This window comes from Dasypus novemcinctus, chromosome 24 (assembly GCF_030445035.2).
Source record: "Dasypus novemcinctus isolate mDasNov1 chromosome 24, mDasNov1.1.hap2, whole genome shotgun sequence".
Taxonomy (NCBI): Eukaryota; Metazoa; Chordata; class Mammalia; order Cingulata; family Dasypodidae; genus Dasypus; species Dasypus novemcinctus.
In genome coordinates, this window is record NC_080696.1 from 45,071,087 (window position 1) to 45,093,226 (window position 22,140).

General features: G+C 38.4%; 1 protein-coding gene across 6 annotated transcripts in view; it reads right to left on the reverse strand.

Annotated features, from left to right (window-relative positions):
- The window catches only part of CHD6 (chromodomain helicase DNA binding protein 6), a 250,596-nt gene that overhangs the window by 157,162 nt on the left and 71,294 nt on the right, over nucleotides 1-22,140 (reverse strand). For all 6 annotated transcript variants that reach the window (XM_004447680.5, XM_071211719.1, XM_004447678.5 and 3 more), the window contains one exon: nucleotides 16,797-16,852. In XM_004447680.5, the coding sequence (XP_004447737.2) occupies nucleotides 16,797-16,829 (33 nt within the window). In that variant the 5' untranslated portion in view covers nucleotides 16,830-16,852. The remainder of the gene's footprint in view (nucleotides 1-16,796; nucleotides 16,853-22,140) is intronic.

Below are 22,140 nucleotides of genomic sequence, written 5' to 3' on the forward strand. Positions count from 1 at the left end.
GGGGAGGTGGGGTTTCCCCAGCCCCTGGAGAGACTGTCGGCCTGCACAGACTAGAGTGTTGAACACTCCTGTGGTTTCCATCCCTGCCCCTGATAGGACAAAAGGGACAGGGCTCCCTTAGCCTCTCCGGGCAACTAGTCTCTTTCAGCCTACATGAACTGGATTGCTGGACACATCTGTGGCTCCATCCCTGTCCCTGACAGAGCAGGAAGAGGGACAGTGTTCCCTCACCCTTTCTGGGCAGCTGCAGTCACTTTTGGTTGTAGGTACTAGATTGCTAGACATGCAAGGAACCTCGCAGGGGAGGAGGGGTGCCAGTGCTTCATCAGTCTACCTGGGTAACTGTGGTCAGTTCTGACTCACATGGTTTAGTTTGCTACCCATACCTGTGGCTCCATCCCTGCCCCAGGTGGAGGAGGAAGGGGTGTGGAGCTTCGTCAGTCTGTCTGGACAACTACAGATGGTCTTTGCTGCATTGCGTGGATTCATGCATATGGGGGCAACTCTGTCCCTACCCCTGACAGGGGAGAAAGGTGAGAGAAGCCTCGATGGTTCCTAGGGCAACATGGGCAGCTTCAGCCTCCACAGCTTACAGTACCAACCTCATTCTTGGCTCCTACTCCACAACCAGCAAAGGAGAAAGGGCAGGAAACAGATGGAGAAAAAAAGCTGAAAAAATTCAGGCTGGCTAAAGACAAGCCACTATAAAGTTCCAAATTAAATTGAACCAAGTATCAAAGAGGGGCTGTAGCACAAAACCAATCAAATAGACCTACAGTAAGAAAGAAAATGGACCAAGAATAAATATATCTAGTAAATTAGATGCCAAGACACTAACAAAAAACTATAACCCATACCAAGAAACGGGAAAATATGGCCCAGTCAAAGGAACAAACAAAGCCTCCTGATGGTTTAAAGGAATTGAGCCAACTAATCATAGCTGTTAATAAATTCATTTTGATAGCTGAAGAGATTAAGGCATCAAGAGGACAATGAGGAAAGCAGATGTGCCTCAAGCTATTGAGCTTCCACCTACCACATGGGAAGTCCCCGGTTTGGTTCCCGGTGCTTCATAAAGAGAAGATGAGCAGACACAGAGAACACACAGCAAACAGACAGAAAGAGCAGATGGTGAGTGCAAACAACAAGGGCAGGGGGTGGAATAAATAAATAAATCTTAAAAAAAAAAAAAGACATTGGGTGAGCACAAAGAAATTGAAGGTATACAAAGAAAAATAGCACATCTTATGTAAATGAAAGGCACATTGAATGAAATTTTTAAAACACTGGAAGCATATAACAATAAATTTGAAGAGGCAGAAAAAAGGATCAGGGAGCTTGAAGACAGGGTCTCTAAAAGCAAACATATAAAAGAAGAGATAACAAATGGAAAAAATTTAACAGAGTCTCAGGGAACTAAATGACAGCAAAAGATGTCAATCAATGACAGCAATACATGTCATGGGCATCCCAGAAAGAGAAGAAAAAAGGGGCAGAAGGAATATTTGAGAAAATAATGGTAGAAAAATTCTCAACCCTACTGAAGGACATAGATATCCATGGCCAAGGAGCACAACATACTCCTATCTGAATGAATCCACACAGACCTATGCCAAGACACATACTAATCAGAATGTCAAATGCCAAAGATAAAGAGAGAATCCTGAAAGGAGCAAGAGAAAAGAGATCTATCACAAAAAGGGATGTCCAATAAGTTAAGTGATGATTTCTCATCAGAAACCATGAAGGCAAGAAGGCAGTGGTATGATATATTTAAGATTCTGCAAGAGGAAAACTTCCAGCCAAAAATCTTATATCCGGCCAAGATTGTCTCTCAAAAATGAGGGCAAGGGAAGTGGATGTGGCTCAAGTAACTGAGCTTCTGCCCACCATATGGGAGGTCAGTGGTTTGGTTCCCGGTACCTCCTAAAGATGAAAGCAAGCTGGCATGACAGGCAAGCGAGCAGAGGTTCCTAGTGCCTCCTAAAGAAGACAAGAAAGACAGGGAGCTGACGTGACAGGTAGGCACAACAAGCTGATGCAACAAGATGGTGCAACAAAAGATACAGGAGGAAAAACAAAATGAGAGAGCAAGGAATGGAGGCGGCTCAAGTGCTTAGGTGCCTCCCTTCCACATCAGAGTCCTGCATTCAGTTCCCGGTGTCTCCTAAAGAAACAAAGAAGACAAACAGACACAGTGAGTGCAAACAATGAGGGGGTGGGGAGAAATATATAATTAAATAAATCTTTAAAGAAAAAATGAGGGCAAGTTTAGAATATTCACAGGTAAATATAAACTGAGAGGGTATGTAACCAAGAGATCAGCTCTGGCAGAAAATACTACAGCCTGAAATGAAAAGACAGGAGAGAGGGGCTTGAAAGAGAGTCTAGAAATGAAGATTGTATCAGCAAAAGTAATTAACAATGTAAAAAGAGTGGTGAAAACAAGATATGACAGATAAAATGCAAAGATAAAAATGGGTAAAGAACTGCCTTAACAGTAATAACACTGAATGTTAATGGAGTAAATGCTCCAATCAAAAGATACAGACTGGAGGAATGGATAAGAAAATATAAGCCATCTATATACTGTTTACAAGAGACTCACCATAGACTCAAGGATACAAATACACTGAAAGGTTGGAAAAAGATATTCCATACATGCAGTAACAAAAAAAAAAAAAAAAAGCTACAGTGGCTACACTTATACTGGAGGAAAGAGACTTTGAAAGCAATGCTGTTATAAGAGACAAGGAAGGTCATTATACACTAATGAAAGGGGTAATCCACTTGAAGGAAATAACAATCATAAATATATATGTACTTAAGCAGGATGCTTACATGAGGCAAACACCAGCAAAAGTGAAGGGAGAAAGAGATGTCTCTACAATAATCGTTGGAGACTTCAATACACGGTTCTCATTATTGGATATAGATAATCTGAACAGAGGCTCAATAAAAAAAGAGAACTTAAATAATATGATAAATGAGCTAAACCTAACATGGCACCCCAAAACAACAGGATATACATTATTCAAGTGCTCACAGATCTTTCTCCAGGATAGACCATATGTTGTGTCACAAAGCAGGTATCAATAAATTTAAAAAGATCAAAATCATACAAAGCACTTTCTCTGATCATAATAGAATAAAGCTGAAAATCAACAGGCAGAAAAAGGGGAAATTCACCATTAAATAATCAGTGGGTCAAAGAAGAAATGCAAGAGAAATCAATACGTATCTCAAGATAAATGAAAACAAGAACACAACTTATCAGAACCTGTGGGATGCAGTGAAAGCAGGGCTGAGAAGGAAATTTATGGCCCTCAATGCTTACATTAAAAAAGAAGAGCTAAAATCAGTGACCTAGCTATACAGTTGGAGGAACTAGAAAAAGAGCAGGAAACTATACCCAAAGGAAATAGAAGGAATAAAATATTAATAACAAAGATTAGAGCAGACATAATGAAATTGAGAACAAAGAAACAGTAGACAGAATTAACAAAACCAAAAGCTGGTTCTTCAAGAACATCAACAAACTGACAATCCCTTAGCTTAGGCTGACAAAGATAGAGAGAAGATGTAAACAAAATCAGAAATGAAAATGGGGACATTATTACTGAGCCCACAGAAATAAAAGTGATCATAAGAAGATACATGAACAAGTGTTCGCCAACAAACCAGAAAATGTAGATGAAATGGAAAAGTTCCTAAGAACATACGAACAACCTACACTGACCCTAGAAGAAACCAAAGATCTCAGCAAACTAATCACAAACAAAGAGACCGAAGCAGTCATCACGCAACTCCCCAAAATGAAAAGCCCAGGACCAGATGGCTGCACAGGTAAATTCTACCAGCATTCAAAGAATATTTATTACCAACCCTACTCAAGTTCTTCCAAAGAACTGAAGAGAAAAGAACACTACCAAACTAATTTTATGAAGCCAATATCAACCTAATACCAAAACCAGAAAAAGATATTGTGAAAAAAGAAAATTACAGATCCATTTCCTAATGAATACAGGTGCAAAAATCCTCAACAAAATACTCGCTCATCAAATCCAACAACACATTGAAAGAATTATTCATCATCATCAAGTGGATTTTATCCCAGGCATGCAAGTGTGGTTCAACACAAGAAAATCAATCAGTGTAATATAACACATTAATAAATCAAAGAAGAAAAATCAAATGACCATCTCAATTGATGCAGAAAAGGCATTTGACAAAATGCAGCATCCTTTCTTGATTAAAAACACTCCAAATGATAGGAACTGAAGAAAACTTTCTCAAAATGATAAAAAGGACATATATAAAAACCCACAGCTAACATTGTATTCAACGGTGAAAGACAGAAATTTTCCCACTGAGATGAGGAACAAGACAAGGACGCCAACTTTCACGACTATTGTTCAATTCAGTACTAGAGATTCTAGCTACACAACCATGCAAGAAAAAGAACTAAAAGGTGTCCAAATTGGAAAGGAAGAAATAAAACGTTCAATATTCGCATATGATATGATCCATACCTAGAAAATCCCCCAAAATCTACAACAAAGCTATTAGAGCTAATAAACTAATTCAGAAGTATGGCAGGATACAAAATTAATATGCAAAAACCAGTAGTGTTTCTGTTTTTTTTTTTTTTGAGTTAAGAATATTTATATATTTTTTCCAATTCTTTACACTTTTATTAACACACACTTACAAAAAATAACATTCAAACACTGAGAAAATTAAATAACTTTGGAAGCAGAGCTCCTAGCTTCCTGCTTACATATAAGTGACAATTCTGGGCTGTTGGCACAAAAAATAATCCACGTTCATAAAACCCTTACTACTATATATCAAACATAAGTTAAAATCATAGGCACTAGTTTCTCAAATCCACATTTCTTCTGTAAGACTAACCACAGTAAATCCTTAGATTTCCCCAAACAGAAAAATTGGCAATATACAAAGTCTTCCTAGTAAAAAGGCAATTTTTCTCTTTAGGAAACTGAAAGCCAGTTGTCTGTGGTAGTACAACAGCAGATAAAATAATACTTTACCAAATTCAGTAGTGTTTCTATACACTAGTAATGAGAAATCTGAGGAAGAAATCAGGGAAAAAAAATTCCATTCACAACAGTGATTTAAAAAATCAGATAGTTAGGGATAAACTTAACCAAGAACATAAAGCACTCACATCCAGAAAACTACAATGCATTGCTAAAGGAGAGTCACCCCACACAGGGGTGCCCCCCCACACGAGACACCCCCACACCAGGAGTGCAGCCCTGTGCAGGAGAGCAGACTGCCCAGGAGTGGTGCTGCCCACACCGACAGCTGACGCAGCAAGATGATGCAACAATACAAGACGCAACAAACTAGGGAGCTGAGGTGGAGCAAGAGAATGATCACCTCTCTCCCAGTCTGGAAGGTCCCAGGATAGGTTCCTGGAGCTGCCTAATGAGAATACAAAAGACACAGAAGAACACACAGTGAATGGACACAGAGAGCAGACAATGGGGGGTGGGGTGGGGAGAGAAATAAGGAAAAAGAGAATCAAAGAATACCTAAATAAATGGAAAAACATTCCACATTCATGGATGGGAAGACTAAATATTGTTAAGATGTATACCCAAATTGATATACAGATTCAATACAATCCCAATAAAAACCCAACAGCCTTTTTAAAGAAATGGAAAACACAAGTAAAAAATTTATTTGGACAGGTAAGGGGCCCCCAATAGCCAGAAACATCTTGAAACGGAAGAACAAAGTTGGAGTACTCTCCTTCCAGACTTTAAATCATATAACTAGCTACAGTGGTGAAAACAGCATAGTACTTGCATAAAGATAAGATATACAAACCAATGAAACCAAACTGATGGTTCAGAAACAGACCCTCACATGTGTGGCCAAGTGACTTTTTTTTTTTAAGATTTATTTATTTATTTTATTTCTCTCCCCTTCCCCACCCCAGTTGTCTGTTCTCTTCATCCAATCACTGCACGTTCTTCCCTGTCCATTTCTGTTGTCAGCGGCATGGGAATCTGTGTTTCTTTCTGTCGCGTCATCTTGCTATGCCAGCTCTCCGTGTGTGTGGTGCCACTTCTGGGCAGGCTGCATTCTCTTCGGGCTGGGTGGCTCTCCTTATGGGGCGTACTCCCTGTGTGTGGGGCACATCAGCACCGCGCGTGGGCCAGCCCCACAAGGATCAAGGAGGCCCGGGGTTTGAACTGTGGACCTCCCATGTGGTAGACGGACGCCCTAACCACTGGGCAAAGTCCAATTCCCGTGGTCAAGTGATTTTTGACAAGGCTGTCAAACCCACCCAGCTTGGGCATAACAGTCTATTCAACAAATGGTGTTGGGAGAACAGGATATCCGTAGCCAAAAAAAAGAAATAGGACCGCTACTTCACCACAACTTGTACAAACATTAACTCAAAATGGATCAAAGACCTAAATAAAAAAGCAAGAACCATAAAACTCATAAAAGTAAATGTAGGAAAACATCTTCAAGGCCTGGTGGTAGGTGGGGGTTTCTTAAACCTTACACCAAAAGCATGAGCAATGAAAGAAAATATGGATAAATGGGACTTCCTCAAACTTAAACACTTTTGTGCTTTAAAGGACTTTGCCAAGAAGGTGAAAAAGCAACCCACTCAATGGGAGAGAATGTTTGGAAACTACATATCCAATAAGGGTTTGATTTCCATGTTCTATAAGAAGATCATATAACTCAACAATAAAAGAGCAAGCAATCCAATTTAAAAATGAACAAAACCATGGGATCTAAGCCCCCTCTCAACCAGAAACAGAGTGGGCATCACCATCCCAATATCTAAACATTGAGGAATGAACAAACATAAGGGGGCAGGGGGTATGCAATTATGAACTAGAGTAGACATTTTTATTCTAACAATGGAAGAACGTGTAACACTGACATAAAGGCAATGGCCACCAGAGGTTCTGAGGGGAGAGAGAATAGGTGTAACTTGGGACATTTGGGGGACACTGGAATTGTCCCGCACGACATTGCAATGAGAGATACAGGCCATTAAATATTTTGTCAAAACCTGTAAAACTGGCAGTGCACAGAATAAACCGTAATGTAAACTACAGGTTAGTAGTGATGCTTCAATACGTATTCATCAATTGTAACAAATGTACCACACAAATGAAAGATGTTGTTAATGGGGAAAAGTGTGGCAGGAGAAGGGGGTGGAGTATATGGGAATCCCCTATATTTTCAATGTAACATTTGTGTAATCTAAAGATTCTTTCATAGGCCCACTCCAGAGGATTGATTCCCACTCCAGGCAGGAATGGGGTCTAGTGCTACATCAGGTTACCCGGGCAACTGTGGTCATTTTGGACCCACATGGCAAAGATTGCTGCCCACAACTATAGCTCCACCCCACCCAAGGTAGGGAAGGAAGGGGTGTGAAGCTTCATCAGTCTCTCTGGGCAACCACAGACAGTTTTTCCTGACCACCTTGGAGTTATTATATATAGCTGTAGCTCTGTCCCTACCCCTGACAGAGGAGAAAGGTGGGAGAAGCTTCATCAATTCCTGGGGCAATGTGGACAGCTTCAACCTCCATAGCTTACAGCCCCAACTACATCCTAGACTCCTACTACACAAGGAGCAAGGGAGAAAAGACAAGAAAGGCCTCAAATAAAGGGAGAAACTGCATCCAAAATAAATACATCTAGCAAGCCAGTTGCAAAAACACCAACAAAAAATTATAGTCCATACTAAGAAAGAGGAAGATAAGCCCCAGTCTTTTAACTGATAAGCCTGCAGATGACACGATGTTCAAACAAATCTCCTTAATAAATTCAATGAGATCACTAAGGAGATTAAGGATGTTAAGAAGACACTGGGGGAACACAAAGAAGAATTTGAAAGCATACATAGAAAAATAGCAGACCTTATTGGAATGAAAGGAGCAATAAATGAAATTAAGAATATACTGGAGGAAAGTGGATATGGCTCAAGTGTAAGGCATCCACTTACACTTGGGAGCACCCGGCTTCAATCCCTGTCGCCTCCTGATGAAAAAGAGGAAGAGAAAGTGTGCCTGCGTGACAGTCAGTGCCTGCATGGTGAGCAAAGTGCCCACGTGAGTGCCCACGTGGTGAACCACTGCCTGTGTGGCAAGCCGAATGCTCGCACAGCGAACAAGTGCCTGCACAAGTGAGTAACGCAACAAGATAATGATGCAAGGAAAAGAGAGATGAAGGGGAAAGTCAAGGTGAAGCACAGCAGAGACCAGGAACTGAGGAGACACAACTGACAGGGAACCTCTCTCCACACCAGAGGTCCCCAGGATCGAATCCCAGTGAACCCTAGAGGAGAAAGATGAGAAGACAAAAAGAGAAATAAGATACAGATCACACAGCGAATGGACACAGACAGCAAAATCCAACAGGGTGTGGGAGGGGGAGGGAAGTAAAAATAAATAAAATAAAAAGAAACTTAGGGGAAAAAAAGAATATACTGGAGGCATATAACAGATTTGAGGAAGTAGAAAAAAGGATTGGTGAGCTTAAGACATGGTCTCCAAAAGCAAACATACAAAAGATCAGATGAAAAAAAGAATGGAAAAATTGAATAAGGTTGCAGGGAACTAAATAAAAGCAAGAAATGTACAAACACATGTGTCATGTGTCCCAGAAGGAGAAGGGAAAAGGGGCAGAAAGAATATATGAAGAAATAACAATAGAAAAATTCCCAACCCTATTGAAGGACATAGATATCCATGTCCAAGAAGCACATCGTACTCCCATCCCAATAAATCCAAATGCACCAACTCCATGACACATACTAATTAGAATGTCAAATACCAGAGACAAAGAGAGAATTCTGAGAGCAGCAAGAGAAAAGCAATGCATATCATTTAAGGGATACTGAATAAGATTAAGTGCTGATTCAGAAACAGGGAGACAAGAAGGCAGTGCTATATTTAGGAACTGCAAGAGAAAAACTGCCAGTCAATAATTTTAGATCCTTCAAGATTATCTTCAAAAAGGAGGGCACAATTAGAATATTCAGATATACAGAAACTGATAAGAGTTTATAACAAAAAGACTGGCTTTACAGGAAATACTAAAGGGAGTGTTACAGTCTCAAAAGAAAAGACAGGAGAGAGGGGCTTTGAAGAGAGTCTAGAAATGATGAGTGTATCAGTAACAATAAATAAAAGTTGTCAAAAGAGTGGTGAAAATAAAATGACAAATAAAACCCAAAGATCAAAGTGGGTGAAATAAGAAATGCCTTTACAGTAATAACATTGAATGTTAATGATTAAACTCCCCAATCAAAAGACACAGACTGGTGGAATGGATAAGAAAATATGAGCCTTCTATATGCTGTATGCAAAAGACTTATCTGAGACCCAAGGATAGAACAGATTGAAAGGGAAAGGCTAGAAAAATATATTCCACTCATGCAGTAACCAAAAAAAAATCTGGGGTAGCTATACCTGTATCAGATGATACAGACTTTAAAAGCAAAACTGTTATTAGAGACAAGAAAGGACATTACATATTAATAAAAGGATGATTCACCAGGAAGAAATAACAATCATAAAAGTATATACATCTAACCAGGATGCCCCAAGAATACATGAGGCAAACACTGGCAAAACTGAAGGGAGAAATAGATATCTCTACAATAATAATTGGAGACTTCAATATACCACTCTCAGCACTGAACAGAACATTTGAGCAGAGGATCAATAAAGAAAGAGAGAGCTTGAATAATATGATAAATGGACTAAACCTAATAGACATATACAGAACACTGTACCCCAAAACAGCAGGATATACATTCTTTTCAAGTGCTCATGGATCTTTCTCCAGGATAGTCCATATTTGGGTCATAAAGCAGATCTCAATAAATTAAGCAAAATCGAAATTCTACAAAGCACTTTCTCTGATCATAATGGAATAAAGTTGGAAATCAACAAGCAGCACAAAAAGGGAAAATTCACATATATATGGAGATTAAACAATACTCTTAAATAACCCATGGGTCAAAAGAGAAATTTCAAGAGAAATCAATAAATATCTCAAGATGAATGACAATGAGAATACAACAGAACCTATGGGATGTCACAACGGCAGTGTTGAGAGGAAAATTTATAGCCCTCAATGCTTACATTAAAAAGAAGAGCTAAAATCAATGACCTAAAGACACAGCTGAAGGAAATAGAAAAAGAAGAGTAAAAAATCCAGAAGCAAGTAGAAGGAATGAAATAAAAGGGATCAGAGGAGAAGTAAATGAAACTGAGAACAAAAAAACAAAGAGAATTAACAAAACCAAAAGTTGGTTCTTCAAGAAGATTACCAAAATCAACAAACCCTGACCAAGACTAAGAAAAAAAAGAAATAAGATACAAATAAATGAACTAAAAAATGAAAATGGTAACATTACTATGGACCCCACAGAAATAAGGGGATACTATGAACAACTTTATGCCAAAAAACTAGACAATACAGACAAAATGGAAAATTCCTATGAACATACAAACAACGTACACTGACCCTAGAAGAAATACTTTAACAAACCAGTCACGGGTAAATAGATTGAAACAGTCATCAAAACAGCTCCCCAAAATGAAAAGTGCAGGTCCTGATGGTTTCACAAGTGAGTTCTACCAAGCACTCAAAGAAAATTTAGTATCAATCTTACTCAAGCCCTTCCAAAAAATTGAACAAGAAGGAATGCTATCAAACTTATTCTATGAAGCCAATATCACCCTAAAACCAAAGTCAGAAAAAGATATTATAAAAAAAGAAAATTATAGACCCATTTCTAATAAATACAGATGCAAAAATCCTCAATAAATACTTGATAATCAAATCCAACAGCACATCAAAAGAATTATTCATTATGATCAAGTGGGTTTTATACCCAGGCATGCAAGGCTGGTTCAACACAAGAAAATCAATCAGTATAATACACCATATTAGTAAATCAAAGAAGAAAAATCACATGATCTTAACGATTGACACAGAAAAGGCATTTGGCAAAATACAGCATCCTTTCTTAATAAAAATACTACAAAAGATAGAAATTGAAGGAAACTTTCTCATCACGAGAAAGGCCATATATGAAAAACCCACAGCTAACATTGTAATCAATGGTGAAAGACTGAATGCCTTCCCATGGAGATCAGGGACAAGATGAGGATGCCCACTGTCATCACTGTTGCTCATATAGTGCTAGAGGTTCTAGCTAGAGAAATCAGGCAAGAAAAATAAATAAAAGGCATCCAAATTGGAAAGGAAGAAGTAAAACTTTCACTATTTGCAGATGATATGGTCCTATATCTAGAAAGTCCCAAAAAATCTACAATAAAGCTGCTAGAGTGAATAAATGATTTCAGGAGAGTGTTAGGATACGAGATCACTACGCAAAAATCAGCGATGTTTCTATACACTAGTATTGCGCAATCTGAGGAGGAAGTCAGCAAAAAAATTCCATTTACAATAGCAACTAAAAAAATCACATATTTAGGAATAAACTTAACAGGATGTAAAGCACTTGGATTCAGAGAACTATAATGCATTGCTAAAAAAATTTTAAAAAGACCTAAATAATTGGAAGAACATTCCATGCTCATGGATTGGAAGACTTAATATCATTAAGATGTCAGTTCTACCCAAATTGATACATAGATTCAAGTATTTTTTAAACAAATGGAAAACACAATTATCAAATTTATCTGGAAGGGTAAGAGGCCCCGAATATCCAGAAACATTTTAAAAAAGGAAAGTGAAGTTGGAGGATTCTCACTTACAGACTTTAAATCATATTACTTAGCTACAGTGGTAAAAACAGCATGGTATTGGCATAAAGATAGATACATAGACCAATGGAACTGAATTGATGGTTCAGAAACAGACCCTGACATCTATGCCCAAGTGATTTTTTGACAAGCCTGTCAAACCCACCCAGCTGGAACTGAACATTTTATTCAATAAATGGTGTTGGGAGAACTGAGTATCCATAGCCAAAAGAAAGAAGATCCTGATCTCACACCTTATACAAAAATTAACTCAAGGCAGCGGACTTGGCCCAGTGGTTAGGGCGTCCGTCTACCACATGGGAGATCCACGGTTCAAACCCCGGGCCTCCTTGACCCGTGTGGAGCTGTCCCATGCGCAGTGCTCATGCACGCAAGGAGTGCCGTGCCATGCAGGGGTGTCCCCGCGTAGGGGAGCCCCATGCGCAAGGAATGCGCCCCGAAAGGAGAGCCGCCCAGCATGAAAGAAAGTGCAGCCTAAATAAATAACTCAAAATGGATCAAAGACCTAAATATAAAAGTATAATAAAGCTCCTAGAAGAAAATGTAAGGAAACATCCTCAAGACCTGGTGGTAGGTGGCGGATTCTTAAACTTTACACCAAAAGCATGAGCAACAAAGGATAACATGGATAAATGGGACCTCCTCAAAATGAAACACTTCTGTGATTCAAAGGACTTTATTAAGAAGGTGAAAAGGTAGCCCACTCAGTGGGAGAAAGTATTTGGAAACCACATATCTGATAAGGGTTTGATTTCCATTCAATATAGAGAGATCATACAACTCAATAATAAAAGAGCAAGCAATTCAATTAAAAAATGGGTAAAAGATCTAAATAGACATTGCTCCAAAGAGGATATACAAATGGCCAAAAAGCATATGAAAAAATGTACCGTATCACTAGCTATTAGGGAAATGCAAATCAAAACAACAATGAGATATCATCTAATACCGCATAGGATGGCCATTATTAAAAAATAAGACAACAATAAGCACTGAAGATGATGTGGAGAAATAGTAACACTCCTTCATTATTGATGGGATTGTAAAATGGTACAGCCTCTGTGGAAGAGAGTTTCACAGTTCCTTAGGAAACTAAATATAGAACCACTGTATGATCAAGCAATTCCTCTACTAGTAATATACCAAGAAGAACTAAAAACTTTAACACGAACAGACATTTGCACACCAATGTTCATAATGGCATTATTCACAATTGCCAAAAGATGGAAACAATCCAAATATCATCAACCAATGAATGGATAAACAAAAGGTGGTAAAGACATACAATGGAATACTATGCTGCAGTAAGAAGAAATGAAATTGGGACACATGATAACATGGATGAATCTTGAAGACATTATACTAAGTAAAGTAAGCCAGACACAAAAGGACAAATATTACATGGTCACATTTATGAACTAAATAAGAATAATAAACACATGGAGTTCAAACCTAGGGTATAGGTTATTAGGAGATAAGAGGAGGGTTGAGAAGTACTACTGATGCTTAATGTACGTAGAAGTTTTAATTAACTGTAAAAGTGTGGAAATGGATAGAGTTGATGACAACACATTATAGTGAGTAGCAATTGGTTTATAAATGGTATTGTGGCTGAAAAGGGTAGTATAGGGAAGTAAACATCAATTGAAAGGAAGCTAAAGAATAATCTAGGGACTGAATAGCACAGTGAACCCAGAGGTGGATGAGAATTGTGATTGAGGGTACAAATGCAAGAGTGTCCTTCTGTGAGCTAGAGCAGATATACATCACTACTGCACTGTGGTGGGAATGTGGAGAAGCATGAGCTATAAACTGTGGTTAACAGCAATACTACAATATTCTTGCATCAATGCCAAAGATGTATTGTGTTGATAATGGAGGTGAACAGTGTCAAATGTATGCTATGGACCATGGTTAGTGGTAACAGTCTGATGATATTATCTCATAATCTGTAACAAATGTTCCACCACAACAATGCAAGGTGTTGGTGGAGGTGATATATAAGACCCCTGTATGATATTATACATGTTTACTTTCTAAGTTCACAATCTTTACTGTACACTAATTGTTTATACATGTTCATGTATGAATGATATACTTCAAAAATATATTTTTTAAAAACATGTTTTTTAAAAAAGAATAAAGGAAAAGGACTCAATTTACTATAATTAATAAGGAAAGTGGTGACCTTACCACCAGCCTTATTGAAGTAAAAATGATTATAAGACAATACTTTAAAAAATTGTAAACATGCAGTTCCTAAGAAAGTTGAATATAAACTTGCCATAGGACCTGGCAATACCATTACTAGGTATATACCCAGAAGAATTGAGAGCAGAGACACAAACAGACATATGCACACTTATGTTCATAGCGGCATTATTCACAATTGCCTAAAGTTGGAAACAAACCAATTGTCCATCAACTGATGAAAAGATAAACAAATTGTGGTGTATATACATAATGGAATATTATGCAGCAGTAAAAAGAAATGAAGTCAGGAAGCATATGACAATATGGATAAACCTGAAGGACATTATGTTGAGTGAAGCAAGCCAGACACAAAAGGACAAATAATGTATGACTGCACTATTAAGAACTAAACATACTGTGTAAACCCATGGAGTTAATAATTAGAATATAGGTCACCAGAAAATTGAAGGAGGGTAAAGAATGGAAAGCTGAGGGTTAATCTGTGCAGAATTGTTAAAAAGGTTGTTTGTAAATCTTTGGAAATGAATAGAAATGGTTAAAGCATATCATGATGTTTGGACCTAGCAGTACTATCGTATGGGTATGACAGCAGTTGAAAAGGAAAGTTAAGATCATGTATATTACTTGAAGGAAAGCTAAAAACTAACATGAACTGTATAAGATAGTAAAACCTCATGTAAAACATGAATATGGTGATATTGCATATATAAGACTGTTTTTACCAAATATAAATGCACATATACTAGAGAGAAGGAAAAAGAATAGCAGCTATGTACACCAGGTGAGACACAGAGATTGAGAGGTGATGAATTTTGTTTGTTTTTGCTTACTATTACTACTGGAATAATTAAAGTGCTCTGGGAGTAACCGGAGTGATGAATGCACAAACATGATTATACCAAATACCACCGATTGTACTCTTTGGATGGATTTATGCTTTATTAATATGTATCAATAAAATTGAAAAAAAATTTTTTAATCTGTAAAATTAGATAACTTAGATGATGTAGAAAAATTCCGAGAAACATACCTTGCCTTCTTTTATTTATTATTAAAAATTCACTGCTCTGGGAAAAGGGGGGGGGGGGGGCGGGCACAAATAGACATTTCTTCCAAGAGGAAATACAAATGGCAAAAAAGCACATGAAAAAATGTTCAATACCACTAGCTATTAGGGAAATGTAAATCAGAACAACAATGAAATATCATTTCACACCTCAGAGAATGGTCATTATTAAAAAATAGGAAACAACAAGTGTTGGAGAGGATGTAGAATGCTGCACCCTCTGTGGAAGATAGTTAATGGTAATAACCTGATGATGTTCTTTCATAATCTGTAACAAATCTTCCAAACAATTTTTGATGGAGGGTGATTTACAGGAATTCTGCACGTTATGTGTGATTGTTTTATAAGCTCACAACTTCTCTAATAAAAATAAATAAAAATTAAATCTGTAGATTGCTTTAAGAAACACAAACCTTTTTACATATCAAATGAAAATAGTTTTGAAGGCTTGAAATTGTCTTCAGTAATGTGTTCTTTTTACCAGCTGCATAATATTCTACTAAGTGAATATGCTATACAATTTAAATAGTCCCCTCTTTGGTGGACATGTAGGTTCTTTTCCATTTTTGCTATTATAAACAAAGCAGCAATGAGAGCCCTTGTACACAGAGTTGTGCACTTGTCAGAATATATCCATAGGATTCCTCGCAGAAGGATCTCATCTCTGTGGTGTTTACCTAATAGGTGACAACTCTCCATAAAGCTAGAAAGAAGGAAACCCAGTAGGTAAGACAGGGTTTAATCACCACTCTTCCTGTCAAGAACTGGCAGTAGATGAGTCAACTATTTCCCCCAACAGGTTGTTCTGTTTTGGTTTCCTAAGGATCTATCTGTTGGATATAGACAGGAGGTTAGTTCCTGTAACTATGTATCTGACTAGTGCTCCCTAGAAACAGAGTAGAAATATAAAAGTGGCTTGTCTCACCTAACCTTTCTGCACAGAAAGGCATCCCTGGTTCAATCAAATACCCCTGGGTCCCAGCAAAGGGCAGGGATTTAGTTACCAAGTTGTCATTCAATTCCTAAAAGAGAAACCAACCTATTAGAGGTAGCCTATTCACAAGAGACAGGGGCAGCCCCTTCATCTCAGCTCAGTGAGTCACAGTTTGGAGTCTGTGTTCCTTTAAATACATAACCAACTACAGCAGAGAGGTACCAAGTAAGGAAAGAGATTTTGGCAGCATGGGTCACATGGCACAAATGTTTTCATCAATCCCTATCCCTTTAAATAAAACAAAAGCCAAAAAGCTCATGTTCATACCCTTCTAAGTAGTTCTCTAAACTCCTCTAGCAGGAGCCTCCCAGATCATTATAAATAAGAATGTTTTTTATTTAATCAAAAATCCAAAATGATAAAAATATAAATTGCAAAGAATTGGTCACAATTCTCTTTTAAAAAAACTTGGAACATTGATCCAAGGGGAGAGAGAAATCTCACTCCCACATAGCTAATTTTGAATAATATTTTCATTCATAGTTTTCATTACTTTTATGCCTGTATGGAACTGACCTATGCAAGAGGAAAAGTCCAACATACATCATTCAGAACAAAGGTCTCAGTTACCAGGTGGAAAATGGTAAACAGAGGCAACAGAGTATTACTAGAGACTAAAAGATGAGACAATGCTCCTAGCATTTCCTATTGTTGAAAAAGCACCAATGTATGGTAATGCATTCAGTTAAAAGAAAAATGTGATCACTTACTTGCTTCTCTTTCTTTTGTATTTTCATTATCATCTATTGAATGAAGATGTTTATTTCTGTAAAACGAAACAAAACAAAGATTATGGTAAAACCCAAAATAAAATACTTTAGATCATCTCATGATTGACTGACACATGAGGAAAACACGAGTAGATTACTTCTAGAGCATTTAAAATTAGTAATCTTCTAGTCCATCAACCCTAAGAGCACCAAGCGTAACCCTGACCCTAACCCTATCCTAAATCCTAATTTAATGCTCCAAACTGGATGGATTCTAAAAAACTGTCTTTGTAGATAAAGCAATTCATATAAGGTGCTGACATATTAAATTTACAAAGGTTACTTTAAAAAAAAGATAACTTTAAAAGAGCCAAAAATAATACCATGACTATAGTGAGGAGTGGTAAAAGGGAGGTAGAAATAAGCTAAACCCTCATCACTTTCAAAGAAAATCAATAAATAGTGTCTACAATTGAAAAATCAAGAAATAGAAATACAGAAAAAAAATTTTAAGATTTTATTTATTTCTCTCCCCTTCCCTCCCCCCCCCGCCCCCCCCCCCCCAGTTGTCTGTTCTTTGTGTCCATTTGCTGCATGTTCTTTTTGTCCACTTCTGTTGTTGTCAGTGGCACGAGAATCTGTCTCTTTTTTATTGCATCATTTTGCTGCGTCAGCTCTCCATGTGAGTGGCGTCACTCCTCGCAGGCTGCGCCTTTTTTCGCGCTGGATGGCTCTCCTTACAGGGTACACTCCTTGCACATGGGGCTCCCCTAAGCGGGGAACACCCCTGCATGGCACGGCACTCCTTGCGCGCATCTGTGCATGGGCCAGCTTCACACGGATCAAGGAGGCCCGGGGTTCAAACCGCAGACCTCCCATGTGGTAGACAGACACCCTATCCACTGGGCCAAGTCCGATTCCCGAAATACCGAAAATTTTAAGAGAGCTAAGAGTTAAGAAGTATTACAGTTCTCTAAGGTGTAAGATAGGAGTTGGGCTGAAGTGGAACAAGTGCATTTCATTATAAGCTCTCCTTTACTCTTTGATATTTTAAACCATATGCATACATCATTTAATAAAATAAATTCCATTTCAGTACTTCATTTGATTTTTCAAATGATCAATTTTAATTTACCTAGGATTTAAGCCCCCACCCCACCCCGACCATAATGCCCTTGATGACCCCGAGCTTTCTTCTCATGAATGCCTTTTGAATACCAGAGTAACGAGAGCCCAGCAATTGGATTTAGCGATTGAGAAGTGTACTGGGGCATCTTGGGAGAGCAGAAAAGTCTTGTCTACGAAATCCAAGATCCAGGGCTAGTGATATTGCCTCAGGTCAAAGCATCCAACTCTGAAGCTCTCACCTTCCTCATATGTAAATGATGGAGGGATCACAAGATCTCTAAGGTCCTTTCCAGTTCTAGCCCAGATGTATACACTGAATTATATTTATTGCTTTATTTTGGTTTCTTGGACATCTCACAGAGCTATAGAAAACTATCCCAGAGGCACACAATTGTCCTTAAATTTCATAATTATTTCACATATCCAAATGAATGTGACATATAGGCATTGAGTAGAGCTTTAAGATTAGAGTGATAATCTTGTTTGATAAAAACTTAAAAAAAAAGAATGTGTGATTCCAATCACTGGGGATACAATTAAAATTTATCAGTTTGATGTAACTTTAATTTTTTTCCCCCCAAGAGTTAAGAGACATTTTCTATAAAAAGAACCATAAAATACCAGGGATTTCTCTCCTCAACAGATACTACTGCTTCCAAAGAGCACAGTGGCCTAAAGAAGCAACAAGCTAGAAAATGGGCATGGTCAGGTGCTACACTAAGGTGGGGAAGAAGGTCAAGAATTGGCAAAATTTCAGTCTCGAAGCCAAATTCAGCATGTAAATACGTTGCCTTCCCCCCAGCATGGGACATGACTCCCGGGGATGAGCCTCCCTGGTGCTGAGGGATTACTACCAAGTACCAGCTGCTGATGTAACTAGAAAATGACCTTGTATAAAAGGTCAACTCGGACCAGCAGAATATCTCAATCTACACATAATACCAGGAGTTAAAAATGCTTTTTGACCTGAATCAAGGGGGAAATGGAAAAGACAAATGAGTTTATATGGCTATGAGTCTCCAAAAAGAGCTGGGAGGTTATCAGGAGGGTTGCCCTTATGCACACTTCAGCAGAGTCCCAGAGACAGATAAAGTAGATACAACCCCGGGTAATGGTTCTTCTGAGGGCTACAGAGACCCACAGGTTCTATGGTCATGGCAGATGGAGTTCAGTGCTATGTCAGTTGGCCCTACTTTGGAGTTTGTGCTTCTGTGTGATGGAGCTGGACTCAGATGTGATCTTTGTTCACAAGCCTCTCCTGTTACTTTTACCAGAACTGTAGTTGGTGCTGGGGTTTACTATATACCCAGGGGACCTGAATCTCTGGACTGACCATGTCATAGCCAGGCCCTGAGCCTCAACAGACTTCAGCTCCTACATTCTGGTTTATTGGACTTACCCCACTCAGCCAACATGGAGTTGAAGAAAGTCAACCACCACACCATGGAGCCAAGAGTGCCTACAACTGAAAGCAGGGGGATTGCATCCAGCATCCATGTGGTATCTAAGCCCCCTCTTGTTACAGATGTGGAGTGGACACAACCATTCCAAGGTCCACAGGATGGAGGAATAGAGTATGGATTAGAGTGAACTTACTGATAATCTATTCATGAACTATTATGATTAGTAATCGAAGAAAATGTGGCATTGGTGTGGAGAAAGTGGCCATGGTGGCTGCTGGGGGTAGGGAATGGGAGGAAGCGATGAGATGTGGAGGCGTTTTTGGGGCTTGGAGTTGTCCTGGGTGATGCTGTAGGGACAGTTACCGGACACTGTATGTCCTCCCATGGCCCACTGGGTAGAACGTGGTTGAGTGTGGACTATGATGTGGACCACTGACCATGAGGTGCAGTGGTGCTCTGAGATGTATTCACCAAATGCAATGAATGTCTCATGATAATGGAGGAGATTGTTGTTATGGGGGGAGGAGTGGGATGAGGCAGGTGGGTGGTATATGGGGACCTAATATTTTTTTAATGTAATATTAAAAAAATAAAGACCAAAAAAAATGTTAAAAAAAACTCACACACACACAAAAAAAGAATTGGCAAAATCAGGGAAAGGGAAAGTTAAGTTACCAAATGATGCTTCCAAGAATCACTGTGAGGATTAGCATTTGCTAGAACATTCATCTCAATAAAGCCATAAATTCTAGGAAAATGCTAAGTGCTCTGAATCAGAAGAATTTTCCCTCCGTAGCTTCATTATAGCAGTCAATTCCACATAAATTATATTAGTACAAGTTTATCTCCTTTATGTCCCAACTTCAAATTATCAAGACCCCCCACCCCCACCCCACCCCTGAAAATCAGCATTCTCAATCGTCATAAAGTGCCACAAATTTTGAAACAAAGAATTTGGGGGGGGGGGGTCCAGCAATGAAAGGGGATATTATCAATAAGACATATGCTCAAATAAACAAAATTCTATCCAGTAAAATGAAATCATTCAAAAATATAAAAATTCACCAAAGTCACTAAAAATTACTTTTTAATATGCAAAAATCTGATACAAGTATACTAAAGACATAAAAAACTGTAATTTCCCTAATTAAGTACCACAAAGTAACCAGCAAAATAAGCAGAGCCCCAAAAATGCCAGGAATATGGGAAAATAGGTCCTACTTACCACTGCTCAGGCACTTTTAATAGTTTCAAATGTTCTGAAGAGCGCTTGGGCATTGCGCCACCAGATCTATGAACTGTTCCAATTCTTTTACCTGCCAATTCCACTTTAAGGAATATATGCCAAGGAAATGAGCCAGGAGAAAAATAAACCTGGGAAATAAACTAGAGGAAGCTCAGGGCTGAGGCTGAGAATACTTATCACAGCAGAGGGGGCGCTGAAGAAGGCCATAGAGATCCCAAAGGCCCCCTATTTCTCAACCTGTTTCATCATAAGGTCTATGAAGATGGAGAAGGTAGATGAGTGCAGGCTGGAAAGACTGGGGAAGACTTGGGAAGATGGGGAAAAAGTGAGGCTGGAACAAGTGTGGCTCAAATTTGATTATTCCTCAAGGGGAGAAGGCTTGGGGGAAGAGAGGTGGGTGAAAGGTTCTAAACCAAGTCTTTTCCCCTCACTTTGTTCACATGCAAAACATTGCCACCTCCACCTTCAGCCATATTCATGCTGCAGAGATAACTCCATCCAATTGAGAGAGAAAGGAAAAGAGAGAATGGTATGTGTCTATGTATCATATCTAAGTTAGAGTGATGTTACTATAAGAATAACTGCTCTAGTTCACTAAAAGCAATCTTTGGCAAACCTCATGTTATTATTTGCAAATCATATACAGCACCTGGATGCATCTCCACACACCAGCATGCTGCCATCCTACCAGGTAAGAGCCATCACAGGTATTCAATAAGCATTTATTGACTGTCATTTTCTCAAACAGCATTCCATAATTTACAAAATACTCTCTCTTACATTACCTCTACTTTTTTTTTTTACCTTTTTTATGGCACATATTACAAAAACAAAAATCAAAAAACTTACACAATCATTTTTGTAAAGCTATATTTTACATAGCAGAAGCAGATGAATAGATTTACCCTAAAGCACATACTTCTGCACCATACTCAAATTGGATTAACAGCCTCTCTGCTGCTGTGTTGCCATCACTCAACAGTTATGATTAGATCCTTTTGGCTCAATAAAGAACAAATCAAGCAGTAATTTCAAGGTTCCAGAACTTAATTAGAAACAATACAAACATATTCTGAAATATATGAAATATGTGGGTAGATCAGGGAATTTGTCAACAGAGGCAAAAATAATGTGCATAACCTCTGAATCATATGAAAACTGATAGGACTACTGCTTTCTTCACTGCCTGTCAATGCTTAAGTATTAAGCACCATTTAATTATCTTCACAAAAAGATAAGCTGCTAATAACATAAAAAGCAAACACTATACAATTTCCCATTCCTTCTCACCTTCACCCACTTAATGATGCTTCTAGGAAGAGGACTGGTGCCAGCTCTCAATGAGAACATTTTAAAAGGTATTTTAATTACTAAATCTCTCTCCAGTTCCAAAACTCTAGAGCAGTGTTTGTGCCACTTCCAAATTCCTCCTGCTGTGTTATGGACACTTAAAAATAATAAAACATCAGGTATGCAATATTTCACCATTCACAGAAGTCATTTAAATTTATTACATCTAGAGAACTTTCCATCCTACCATCTCTGCTAAGACTGATGGGACTATTTG